General features: G+C 42.8%; 1 protein-coding gene across 1 annotated transcript in view; it reads right to left on the bottom strand.

Moving 5' to 3' along the window:
* The window catches only part of NIPAL2 (NIPA like domain containing 2), a 51,038-nt gene extending 37,608 nt beyond the window's left edge, over positions 1-13,430 (bottom strand). The window contains exons 1-2 of the mRNA XM_042808909.1: positions 13,369-13,430; positions 9,147-9,421 (exon numbers count right to left, since the gene is read on the bottom strand). Of these exons, the coding sequence (XP_042664843.1) occupies positions 9,147-9,421; positions 13,369-13,381 (288 nt within the window). The 5' untranslated portion in view covers positions 13,382-13,430. The remainder of the gene's footprint in view (positions 1-9,146; positions 9,422-13,368) is intronic.
* Positions 13,431-13,919: the final 489 nt, after the last annotated feature.

Below are 13,919 nucleotides of genomic sequence, written 5' to 3'. Positions count from 1 at the left end.
TAAATCATGCTGTAAGTGTAATGTTAGGTTGCAGGAGAAGGCACAGAGTGCCTCGCTCTGCCTGTACACACAAACATGCCTCGGAACAAAACACACTCAGCTTGTTCCCTTCTGGTATTTTAGTATAAGCCTTGCTGGAATACAGAGATACACAAAGCCCAGACAGCAACAGTAAAAATCTCCTATACCAGCTGTGAGGAGCAAGGCAATGATATGCCTTTCCCAGCATGCACCTCTCAGCATTGCTTTCCAACAAAGGCAGACTACTCTCATCCCCTCTCAATGAATCTGTTAGCTGTAGCAAACTCTTCCCTCAATGTGCACAGAAGAGTCTTCTCAACATGCTCAGTTGTTGGACCCCACTGTCAAACTTGTGGGCCTGCGTAAACATGAATGGGAAATTAGACTTGTGAAGGGTTTGGAGAATATGCCCTACGAGGAGAGACTGAAGGAACTGCGGATGTTCAGTTCGGGAAGAAAAGGCTGAGGGGAGACCTTACTGCTCTCTCCCAATACCTGAAAGGTGCTTACAGTGAGAGCGGGGTTGGTCTCTTCTCACTGGTGACAGGTGACAGGATGAGGGGAAATGGCCTCAAGTTGTGCCAGGGTAAGTTTAGGGTGGATATCAGGAAACACCCCTTTACAGAAGGCTTGTTAAGCCCTGCAATAGGCTCCCCAGGGAGGTGGTTGAGTCACCATCCCTGGATGTGTTTAAAAACTGTTTGGATGTGGTGCTCAGGGACATGATTTAGCAGAGGGTTGTTAGAGTTAGGGTAGTATGGTTAGGTTGTGGTTGGACTCGATGATCTTTAAGGTCTTTTCCAACCTGAGTGATTCTATGATTAGTACACTCGCAGACTGGTGGCATTTCGGAGCAGCTTCTAAGAGAAGTAACAAGAGGAGGGGTAAAAAGAAAAGACCCAACTGCATTTAGAATGAAGTTTGATCCATCTGGGAAAAGAATTATGTGATTATATAGTAGAGGAATGGACAGCCCAAAGGCCTTTCCAGTTCCTGCAGAGGAGGGGTGCTGCACATTTTCTTGCTTTTCTTCCTGCCCCTCACGCACTTGGCTCTCCTTGTTCATTTCCACAGAGAGCGTTAATCATTTACAGATAGTTTGTAATGTAAAAAAAGGACTGGACTCCAGAAGGCAGAACATTCTGGTTAGCAACACCATTCATTTAAATATAAACAACTGTTAGATTATCAGTGATGATTTAGAAACAAGAGGTCTTGCACTCACTAAAATATTCACACACATGTATATGGGCGCATAGACACACAAACACAACTGGATGCTTTTAATTCACAGATGCTTCTGGTAAAAACTTTAAGATGTAAATCTGGGGTTTAGGATAACGAATGCATTTCTTAGAGAAATGATCTCATACGCCAACTTCTTGCAGGGGCCTGGGATATAGACAATGGCCTCATTTTCCCTTTCTGTTTTCCTGTGACACATTACAGTTGTACATTTTGATCTTTTACTTTGATTTGTAACTTGACTTAAAGCATTGTGAGCCAACTGTAGTTCATGATGGGTGCTGGCTGGTATACAAAGGAATGTCTAGTTTACCACAAACCAAAACATCTTTTGACCTGCTGGAGAAAACAGGAATCAGCTTAGATGGACAATTCCTTCTAGGTACCTTTATCTACTTTTTATGCTCTCTGTTGCTCTTGAATGAGATAAAAAGTATTTTCACCTAATTTTGAGCATTCTTCCAGAAAGTTTATCTTATAGAATTTGCTGGCTTCTTATTGGTATATTAATATAATATTGAATACAGTATGAGGGCTGCTCCAAGACTAATGCCTCCTATTTTATTAAGTTGGCCCGTGATGGCAGAGGCAGCTGGGCACTATGGCAGTAAAGGTTGAAACTTCCCACCAATATTCTGTTCTGTTTTGTTGCTGTGTGACACATGGCAGCAGAAGGCCAGTCTGACAAAATGGCATCTGACATAGAAACGTGTATGAAGTGAATGTGTGTTATTGCGTTCCTCTGTCTGGAAAAAAATGGCACCCACTGATATTCATTGATACTTTCTGAATGTGGAGACCAAACAGTGGATGTGAGCACAGTGAAGTGGTGGTGCATTTCAGCAGTGGTGAAAGCAGGTCACCTGTGCTAGTGCAGATTTTTACAAGTGCTGCATGCAGGCTTTTCTTCATCACTGGCAAAAATGCATAGCTAATAACAGTAACTAGGCTTAAAAATATTGCTTTGTAACTGATGAACTGCTCTACCAAACAGTGTTATTGTGCTTTTTTTTATCTGTTGTAGTTTCTGTGGAATAAATAGGAGAAATTACTTTCAGAGCAATCTATGTAGTAAAACAGTTTCCACTCAACAGGGAGCACTAGAGAGATGAGACCTATACAGATAAATTCCGTCCATTCTGTTTTAGATATTGAAAGAAAAAGTGAGAACTGAGCACCCTTTTCTTTAGGTGCTATCAGCTCTCTCTTGTAAAACGCATAATGATCAAAAGCTTCTAGTTTGTCCTAGAAGCTTTTGATCTATAGCCAAGAGATGCTAGAGCCTTGATCTGATAAAAGCTGTTAGTCTTTGTTTGACTCAAGGTTTAGCAGACACTACAAGCTTTGTTCTCCATCATTTTGATATGATGACTAAGTCACTACTGCATGATAACACAGACAATGAATGTTCATGGTACTTTAATCACTGCAAGGAGCAACAGAAATAGGAATAGTCACTGTCACTGAAATAGGAAAAAAAAGCAAAAAGATTAATGTCATTAGAAGTCAATAAATGCAAGAACTTTGTGACAAGTCCAAAACATAAATATATAAATAAAATGCCTGGAAAGAGTAGGTTAGAGTCATAAAGCAAAGTAAACGGAATCAGAATTCACTCACTCCAAGGCTGGAATCCCTAAAATTTAAAGCAGGTTTTAATTGTCAGTTGACTCTCTGGTTACAAGTCTGTTATGTACACAAAGCTCATATTTTGATTGTTTTTACAGGAATCTCTTTCCAGTGTGGATATCTTTGGCTGTTGATGAAAAAGGATTCAAGCGCAATTCGTATCAGTTGGCAAAATGACTGCATTTTGATCAAGATAAAGGTTAAATCATTGTACATGCTAGCTAAGACTCTGGTGTAGATTTTAGCTCCTTCTGAGCTGATTCAGTTAAAGGAATTAAAGTCAGCAAATTAGGCTTACTAACTACTTTGTCTTAGCCATACTGAAGCAGCAATGTCCAAGCAGCCAGCTTGCTTTCCTGTGAGTCATGACCTTCACACATGGAGCGTCTTCCTCCAGATCTTGCACTTAGTATGGTGGGCCAATATCCCACATGCCCATGCACCACGGGATTGCTTCTGCAGAAACAGTGCTGGATACAACGGATGATACAAGCCTTCTCTTAGACAGTTACTGGGTGCCTCATTCAGGTGTTGAAATCCAGCAGTCCCATGATTTCTCTCCACTTTTCCACAATATCTCTTCATTTTCACCTTACAGGCAAAACAGTTCATATCACCAAAGGAGGCCAAAGCTTCCAGCTTAGATAACGTAAATTAGCCATGAGCATCACAGAAAACAGTGAAGTTACACTGGTGTAACCCCAATTTTTGCAATACACATCTGTTTGTTTGATATTATTTACTTTTGAGCTTACTCTGCAAATATCACTGCCACATTTCTCAAGATCTCTGTTCTAGGCCTGGCGTTGATTTGCACACCAACTGGCTGTCTTTTGAAGCTGCTGGCAGTATGTTTCTAAGTCTAGATTAGTCACAGAATGGAAAGCATATCTCCCAACTGTTCACATTAATAAATGCCATTCTTCTGGGACGACGTGTGGTGACATTATAAACATGGACGTAACAGTTTATACGTGTCACCAAAACTCCAAATGGAATGATCACAGCCTTGGTTATTAGGTTAGCCAAAGGTCCTCACTCCCCTTATGGCTGAAGTGCACATTCTGGAGTTTGCTCATATTTCTAAAGCCTTGTTTCCTGAGTTCGGTCAAATTTCTACACAAGTCACTGGGATTTTTTTAATTCCTTCAAACAGGAGTTAATCAGTCCCAACATACTGCTACAGAGATGCAAAGGTAAGATTGAGACATCGATTTTTTTATGCCCAAAGCAGACTTCCAGGACATAAGAAGATGAACATTGTATCTTAGCTTCAAAGAACAACGAAGTCTTCTTTGGATCACAAAATTGTAAGTGCCCATGTGATCATAGGTGGGATTTTATGAGAAGGGCAACTTCTATTTAAGAAATTAGATGAGTATTCTGCTGCCCATTTATCCAAACTGTCTCACCAAATGAGGCACTACAGCAAGTGAAGCAGCAGAAGCACAGATTTGATATCTTCAATCTCTTCAGTGATGCCCCAGAAGCATGCAGCACCTTCATGAAATCTCACCTGCAGACTGGTGATCACATGAGCAGCCAGACCTTCAACCACGCCTTGCAACTCTGAGGCAAGACTGTGGGACACCAAAATCAACATAATAGCCATGGCCAGTTTAATTTAGAGCCCACTATTTACAGAGCTTCAGGGTGGGCAGGACAAAGCAGGGTAGGGATTGAAGCTTGTCCTGTGCCTGGTGTTTCCTACTTGGTGATGTCAAGGGGAAGCAATCACCCTATTCTGCTCCAGAATAAATCTGATTCCACTGCTCTGAATCACTGTCCTGAAGGACAGTGCCTGTTTTAAGCTCTGCAATCAGCGTGAGCTGGATATCTGACAGAGTCTGCACTATAATGAAAATCTTTCAGTTAAATACCATTTCGAAGCAGTCCAAACCAAAACTAATTTATGCACTAAGCAGGATATGTAAAATGGTGAGTAAAGTTCTCTTGCACTGGTCTTCTGCTCCCCCTTTCTGACTAATGGTAAGATGTTATTCATGCCTAGAAAATTCCAAATTAATGCTCTCAAATCTATTAAAACGGATTAGCATGATTAAGAAGCCTCAGGTTAACTCTATCTCCTGAACAATTAAAAAAAAAAAATGAAAGAAAGAAAGAAAAAGAAATCAAATTTATATGCTCTTTAATATCCTCAGAAAAACTGAAAAACTCATTTTACTCTATCAAGGGTGGAAGGGGAAGCACTGGAAGAAGTCTGAGATGTGGGAAAAATAACTCAGTGAGAATCAGGAAACAACGCTCAGCAGAGCTCTAGTTGGGCCTACACACATATAGTTCTGGACCTACAGCAGTGCTTGGTGAAAACCAGATCAGCAGATCATTCCTTAGATTGGCTGAGAAAACCGTAAGCTGCCTCCAGTCTTTGGACTACTTGCTCATCCATGGCATCTGCTCCAGACCTGCTGCCCTGCCTTCCCTATATTAAGGTATAAACTGCCCCATGGCTTACTCTCATTCTTCCTACAATGAGTAGAGGAAAAAAGGAATTTGAGAGCTGCAATAATACAAATTTTTCTATGGTACGAGCACAAGGAGGACAGGACAAGGGTAAGGCTCTTGTGTAGTTATTTCCTTTATCTGTGAGTAATTAATAAATTCTCATGCAGCAGCTGTTCTTTCTCTAACCTGGAGAGTGTTGATCAGAGCTGCAGCTTTGGCAGAATCTGAAAGCTTGTGCTCAAAAGCTGGCCCAGCTGACAGCCCTGCAGTTGTGATCCTAAGCAACATGTTCTTTTCTAGCAGAGCTTAATTAAATGCGGACAGAGCAGTGGAACTGCTGCTGGATTCCCGACAGAACAACACACCAAAAGAGCATGTAACAGCACTGACAGCAAGTGCTCACAGAGCTTTTTTAATTATAAGTTTTGACTTTTGGATTCCCCATGACAGATTAAAAGACAGAGGCAGCTCCTTTTTATAACTTCAAGGGCTGTGAAGAACATGCATTTCCACTGAGAATTCTGTACACATTTTCTCCCGTGCACACTCACTTGTGTAATGAAGGAAATGGAAACCCTCTGAACTCTGAAGCCTAACAGGTTGAGCATGATATGAGGAAGTAGAGTCAGTTTGATACCCTTGTTGGCTTTCAATAGTTTTAGAAGAGGGAGCTGGAGTAGGGGAAAACTTTCCACCATAGCCTTCGCAGATGAGCACAGCAGCAGAAAGCAGGGCGAGGGCATGCTTGTTTCTGCTCTTTGTGCTCAGGGACTGGCTTCCTGAACAGCCTAAAACAGTGAGCATCTGCAATCTATCAGGGAGCAGAGCGTGGCATGAGGGAAACTAGAGACTGGGAAGAGGAAAAAAAAACCAATACCCTACAAAACACTTAAAATGGAACAAAAATAGGAGGGTTTGCACCATTAACAGCCTGATAATACCTGGTGGTTGCTCCTTCCAGGGGAAAATTCATTCTTTAAGTGCTTTAAACATTCTGGTGGAAGCTTGTACAACAGCACGTGACAACAGCTTTCTCTGGTGCAAGTGCCAGCTCTCACAGAAGAGGATCTCATGTTTCTGGGGTGCTTCCTCAGCCAAGGGATATGAGGAGACAACCTTTCTCTGGCAACTCCCTCTAGGGCCAAACCATGCTTTCACCTTGCTAGAACATGAAGAGGCTGCATCGAGCTCATAGCAATGAGAGGTGAGATGAATTGCTGAAGACTTCCCCCTTCAAAACAATGAGCTAAAGCCTTAATTGTAGCACTTTACATTTCATGTATATGATAGAAGGTGGCACAGAAAAGACCTCACAGCGATGTGCTTAATCCTGGGGATTTCTCACCACACCTGATGGCAGCCACTGCTGCCAGCAGATCAGAGCACACGAAGATTGGGTTTCTGGCTGCACACAGCCACCACCTGCATAGTGAGCCTGTGACAGATGCTGATATATTGCCATGGGACAGGAGGCCACGGGTCCGTCTGAAGGAGCTGTCAACATTTCAAACCTCAAGGTTAGAGCTGAAATGACTTATTACAGCCCATGAAATAAAACAACCTCTTGATGTGAGTGTCTGGGCAGCCTGTAATAACCCCAAGCTTATTAAGACAGGCAAAGAAGGGAAAAAAACAGAAATGAAAAGACTTTCCCTCTCAGGCTCAGCTTCCACACTTGAACAACCACACACAGTGACTATACACAACAGTCACATAAAATACTGAGTTATGGAGGAAGCATTTCTTCTGAGCTTTCATTGAATATTTCTACCCAAGCTCTTTTCTCTTTCTCTGATACAAAGTTAAACCTTGATTAATATGATAGTTAACAACCTCAACTAACGCTGCAAAATGGTTTTGCCCATAAACAACAACACTGAAAATAAATAAACAACCTTTGAGATTTGCCAAGAGAAATGAAAAAAAGGATTAAACTGAAGCAATTACATACACTTTAAATTAAGCAGACAAATTCCACATGTGGTGGCTTCCTATGCTCATTACTCCAACAGACTCAAAATATTACAAAAGTGGTAGCTTGTCAAGAAATACATCAGGTAAATGAGTGTTCCGTCAGATTTTGCTACATCATTAAACACGTCCATGACCCACGATGCACAACACAAGACTGTGACAGGGAAGGCTGTCAGCGCATGGCCCAGAGCAGCACCAAGAAAGCTGCATCCATGTGATGCCAGCAAGTCCCACTTCCAGCCTTTGCAAACACGTAATCTCCAGCTACCTTTGTGCCAATATCTAGGATCAGTAAGGGCACAGGCGCTTTAACTTCTTCCAGAGAGCTTCGTGTTTACAAACGTCATTCAGGACTTACTTGATTGCCATGCATTTCCCTATCATATATGTTAGATCCTCTTGCCTCAGTGGATGTCCTTGATACTCACATGGCATGAGGCAGCTGTGGCCACCAGCCATGCCAAGGCCCTCATGTCTGGGGGATCTTTAAACTCCTCATGTCTCACAGGGCTGAGAAATGCTCCTCCCAAAACAATCCACTTCCTCTTTCCTGTAATGTTTCCAGGTAGATGAGAGCTGGCAGAGGCAGAAAACAAAGAGCTCCTCTTCAAAACCTAATGAAGAGGACAAAATGGTCTTGTGTTCCCAAGGGGAAAGGACAGAACCTCTGCCTGCAGACCTGAAATGATTGATCCACAGAGACAACCACAATCCATTTGCCAGGAGTGGAGGGAGGAAAAGGTTTGCAATGCTTCCAAAAAATGTAAAATGTGGAAACAAGGGTGCCCAGAAGAAGCTAACTCTTGGGAAAATGAAGGTTGTTGGCAGCTCATGACCCAGAGTTATCCATTGTCTGCTCCAAAGCCTCAACTATACCAACACAGAAAACCAGAGCAAGAAAACAGCCGACTCTAAAAAGCAGCCATTTTCATACAACTACTCTAAGAAACACAGGAGCAGGGCTGAGATGCTTTGCAAGCAAATTTAGAACTCCATTGTGATGTGCAGGCATCCCTGCATTCCCCAACAGATCTGCAAACACTCCAAGCCCTAGGGCCCTAATTCCCAAACCCACACCAACTCCTGGCTCCACACTCTTCTTTCCTTAGGGGGTCCCAGCTCTGGTTCCCAGAAGCATTGCCACTGGGCATCAGGCAGGAGCACTACTGCTCAGGGACCCCAGCAGAGGGGTTTTCCTCCCTCTGAAACTGAGAAACACCTCCTGCCACCTGGATATCCAGCCAGCAGCACATGCAGAATCCAGAGGGAAACGTTTTGGGGACCTTCCCTGAGTTACAACCTGCTACTGGGCTGCTCACAGAGAAAGGAGAGCAGTTACCAACAAGCCATTTTATGCACAATTTATACTAATACTTTGCATCATAAAAAAGTGGTTTGCTTCTTACGTAGTGAAAAACAAGAATGTTGAGTACCCTGCCATGCCTCCTACTTTATGAGGCAAAAAGAAAGGAAGAAGTAAAGGATTTAATCAGTCTCCAATTCATTTTTATTGTTAGCAGATGCTTCAACTTGCTAGATCTTGGGGGCTGCTTCAGTCTCTGTTTTCCAGTCGCCCAAACACCACAATGACCATCACTGACATCAGAACATCAGAACATCAGAAACTCCAACATCAGAGATGCTCCAGACCAGGACAGCACAGTCTCCTGCACTGCCACTGCTTAGGGGGTGCAGAAGGAACATGTACTGGCAGCAAGAAGGTGCTGGAAGGTGCTTTACAGAGAACAATGTGGAGAAGCTGAAATGATTTCCCCGCTCCCCTCTCCTAGTGCCTGAGGGCTGGCACTTACCTTGTGTTTGCTGTACCAGGAGCTGGAGAAGGTGCCCTCAAAGAACGTGCTCCAGGATGCCCACTCTGATTCGGGGAGGATGCCCATGTCCCCCTGGCCATGCCATGCGCAGACACAGCAGTAGGGATAGGCGGCTGGAGGCGAGGCGGGTAGGGGACGTGGCACTTGCTTCCTGGTGCAGACAGGGCTGTGCTGGTAAGTCACCCCACACCTAGGGGTGCACAAAGCAGCACAGCACAGCCAAGGGCTCTGACAGATGCTCAGCTGGAGAAGATCTGCATCAAAGAGTACAGGAGTGGAAAGGAACTTGGTCTACAAGTGCTGCTGCTCCTTCCCAGAGCTCTCAGGTGCCTTTTTTCCCCCTCTCTGGCTTCCCTGGTGCCCCACCCTGCTCTGAAAAGGCAGCCTGGGAATTTAACTCCTTCAAATCAGCGCCTAAATTTCATGGCCAGAATATTCACTGCTAGGTTATGGGTTTTGTTTCCATATTCATGTACTCACTTGCAGAAATTCTTATTTCTGTCATGTATACTTTACCTGTGAATAGGTATCCTGAATAGATTCTTTACAGATTTCAGGAAATGGGTTTGTTTCCAACCTGTGGCTTTATCCATTCATTCTGTTACTTCTAATACAATCACTTAAGCTCTCCTGGAGAAGACAACTGAAAAAGCTTCTTAAAAGGTAGACTAGCAGCTAGCAAGGTAGGAGCTTGGCAGAGTTGCACAAAGGGACAAAAAGGGCCTTCTAGAGGAGTACAGAAGGCAGAAATTAAGCTACTGCATCTACTGGCTCCAGGCATGTTAGCTGTTTGTTACCTGGAGAGCTCAGAAGATGCTCTACTGTGGAAGTACTGGAATATTGGTCAGCTGGGCTTGGAAATGTCCAAAGTGACGATTTCTGTAACAGATGAGGCTCAGCCTGCAGTGATTGTACCACCTGCTGCAGAAGAGATTTCTCCTGTTCTTTTGCAGAAGAAATGGGCTTGATTCTTAGTTGCAGAGGGACTGGTGGTCCCAGCATCAACAGAAGGTTTAGAGAGAGAAAAACCAGCATGCAGGAGAGCAGGCTGGGGAGTGTGGTCCAGAAGGCAAGGAGATGCCATACCCAATGGATCACAACAGCAATGATGACTGTAGAGAAACAAATGAAGATACAGCCCCCCTGTATGATTAAGCTGTTTGAAAATGGAAGGAAAGCACACTTACAGGAAGGAAACCAAATTAAATCAATACTTTCCTTCTTCACTACATCAATAATTCCTGCATTCCCCACAGGAATGGGATCTGAATCCAGCCAAAGGTGAATTAGGATATGGGAGAGGCAGAACTGGCAAAGCAGTGCTTCAGTTTAGATGATGACATAACACCTCACAATAAGAAACCTTGCTTTATAACATGAAATGTTTTGTTCGTGTGTCTGGTCTAACTGGAAATACCAGTTTCTGTGATTACAGCTCCATGAATCCTCTGTAAATACTGCAGCTAGTTGCAGTGTGTGTAGGTAGGTACACTGAAAAAATAGCAAACACAGCTCCAATAGTTCACAGCTATGTAAATCGCTGCAGACTATTTTTACAGTGTTGTGTAATTATTCTCTGGAGTCCAAGCTTACATTTAGAAAAAAGTTTCTAGGCAATTTGTATTATGATTGCAAAAAAACCTAACAACCTTCTACTTTAAAGTGGAACTGGAGTGTAAACTGCTGCAGTGATATTTGCCTGGTCCAGAGAGAGCTGGAACAATAGCTCAGAGGGAAGTGTGAATGGACTCATTCTTCTAACTGGAGCGCTAAACTGGAAGTCTGCTGACAATTTAAGTGTCAACATCAGCTACTTCAAGGGGGATCATTTTAGCAGAAACGCCAGGCTAATGTTCTTATTTGTCATCCTCAATTTGCAGTTGTTGGATGGCAGATCCTGGGGCAAGGAGGAAAAGCATTAACTGGTTGACGAAAATTGCTTGGGCTGAGGAAGACTCTCCCAATCTTCCATCACCTGTAGTCGCCTCTGCTCTAGCTCAAAATAGGGAGAAAAGAGGTTGGCATTTCAGCAGGCAGGGGCCCAAAACTAACTCTGGTGGCCAAAATCCACAGCAGTCTCCACCAGGCTGGCAGTGACCTATGCAACATGGTCCTCTGTTGCCAAAAATTCACAAACTGCTAAGAGATTGAAACAGAGTCTAAGGGGAGTGGAAGGAGTGGAGAGCCCAGAATGTCTCTTGAGGATAGTCTTGTTTTCCTTCATTCCCATTGGTTCCCTGCCTAAAACAGTGTGACTGTGGTTTTCTCATGCATAAGAATGCTACTGGAACAGGTTTTCTGTAGTGCTGTCTACGTGGAGCCCTTGTTGAATTGCTTTGGAAATTGATCTAGCAGTGATGGATCACTGTTCTGCACTGGGTCCAGACATGCCTGCTCTGTCTAAGCACTCCAGGGGCCCTTGTGGCATGCTTTATTTATTAAAATCTCAGATTGTCTCACATGTGTAAGAGCTCAAAGTTACTCAGATTAATTTTACCTTTCTTTAGGTTTTAAGCCAGTCCTAATAGGAAAGTAAACAGCACTTTGGAAACAATTTCTGCTCAGTTACCACCCTGCATTATTTAAACCAATTCAGTATGTGCACATGTCTCTGTACATGTACATTGTGGATTTCAGGCTGCTAGTGATACTGAAGTGATGGGTGTAAAGGTACTAAATCCCTTGAGACCCATGCTCAGAACATTCTGAGGACATGTTCCATGGGGGCAAAATGGAAAATGGGATCAGTAGGATGTTTTGACGGAGAGCAGTGTTTCCAGTCTTCAGTGTAGCCGAAGATGGAGTAGATGCTGCCTGAGTTGGCAGTGCTGCTAGAAAATCTCAAGGATGCTTAAATTGAGTCATGCATAAGATGGGAATTTTTGACACTTCTCATCCTATTGAGAGTCATTTTGAAAGGAAAGAAGGGGTGGCTCTCATCAAGTTCTTATCAGCTTGTGTTACTTCTGAGCAAAGGAGACACAATAGACTATTATGGGATTTAATTGTATGGTTTCCCTTACTTGGATATTGTATTTATATCATATATTCCTTGGCCAAGCATGGGTCTGCGTTAACAGAAGATGATGTTTGTTGAGTCACAAAGTTTTGTAGACTGAACGGACACTTTGTTGACGTCAGGCCCTGGTTATCTAGGACGGTGCTTCATCCTTGTCACTCCTGAACTCTAGCTTGTCTGTTACTGGGACCACATAAACCATGTCCTTTGCATGCAGTTTCTTAGCTCTAGCTGCCTTAAGCTCCTGCTTTCTTCCATGAATAGCTTGACCTGAGATTAGGGTTTCTTCATTTCAGGCATTCTATGCACTTGGTTGTCTAAAGCCTTTCTTGTTTGAGAGGTGCCCAAAGCCTACACCCTTTCTAAGATTATATTTTGGTTGGTGGGTACCTACAGCTTCTGAAATTGTAAGATAGAATGGCAGAAGAGCAAGCTTCTAAGAACCTGCCTCACTGCCAGTCAGAGGATCAAATACAAGAGATGCCTTAGTTCTTATCATCAAAAGTTCTTTCTTTTTAATTGCATTTGTGCCGATTGGGCTCTTTTTTGTTTCTGGTGTAATTTTGATAGCAGCTGGAACAGTCTGGAACTGCACTGTGGTTGCACTGTAGAAATTAAATTTTGTTGGCCAATATCCCATCACTTCTCAGAGTTTACACCTTGTCACTGTAGATGAATCACACTTTTAGATAAAGAAAGTACACGTTCCTTGTCTAATGGATTTTGGTCAGTTATGAACACTCCTTAAGCCATAAATGGTTGAAGTTATGGTTACTTTCTCATTCAAATAGGAAAGCACCCCTTTCTTCAGGGTATGTTGGTGTTCCTACCACTGTCTGCTCTCCACTGTTCAGAGTCCTGGTAAAGGAAAGTTCACTTCTGGGATGGATGGTATGAGCTGGACAACAGAAGAGAAAGTGAAGACCTTGGCTTTGAGGATATGGCTGCTAGTGTCATATTAGTGCTAAAAGCACAAAAATTGTGCAGAAATATTTCTAAGTTAAGTGTCCATCGGTAGGCTTTTGCTGGATCATTTACTGTGTTAAGTAAAGGTGGTACCTGGAGGACTGATCCCATGAGCTGGGGAATCTGCTCAGTGTGAGATACAGGTTGTGTATATTGTGTAGTACTAGCACAGAACAAATTGTGTAAGATTTGTGCAGACAGTACACTGATACTTACAAGCAATTTTCATCTCCCTTCCCTCAGAACTTTTACAAGTCCACAGTACAAGTGTGTCCTACTCCATATGCTGTCAATCTCTGGAAGTTACTTTCCATCTTAAAGCCTAGAAATGTATGAGAAACAGGAGTCCTGGAATCAAGATGTACATTACAGACCTTGGAAAAGTCTTTTGTCTTTCCTTTCTGGATGGTGGATCAGTGAGAGATTTGTAGACTTTGGATATTTTCATTTTTGCCTTTTAGACTCTACCAATTTAGGCTTAATACTGATCCTTTCCAAAAAAAATGGCAAAGTTCCCACTAACTTCAAAAGAGACAGCCTGAGCTCTAAAATACTTTAAAGAACAATTTTAAACAAACAAACCTAAGATGGATAAGAATTGCATTTTCTCTCTCTATTAGGTATGAAACTGATTTTCTCCAAATGTAAACGTTACCTGGAGAGCTAAGCAGTGATGTGTTTTTTATTATCTCTTTAGGAGGCTACGGTACCCAAAGTATACTCCATACATACTTGTTCATTTAGGAGCCAAACATAGCTATGTAAAG

Source organism: Centrocercus urophasianus, unplaced genomic scaffold (assembly GCF_019232065.1).
Source record: "Centrocercus urophasianus isolate 14NV4802_14NV808 unplaced genomic scaffold, USGS_Curo_1.0 seq_11, whole genome shotgun sequence".
In the NCBI taxonomy this organism is placed as follows: Eukaryota; Metazoa; Chordata; class Aves; order Galliformes; family Phasianidae; genus Centrocercus; species Centrocercus urophasianus.
Note: the sequence above shows the minus strand (reverse complement) of the source record. Positions and strands in the feature narration are given on the sequence as shown.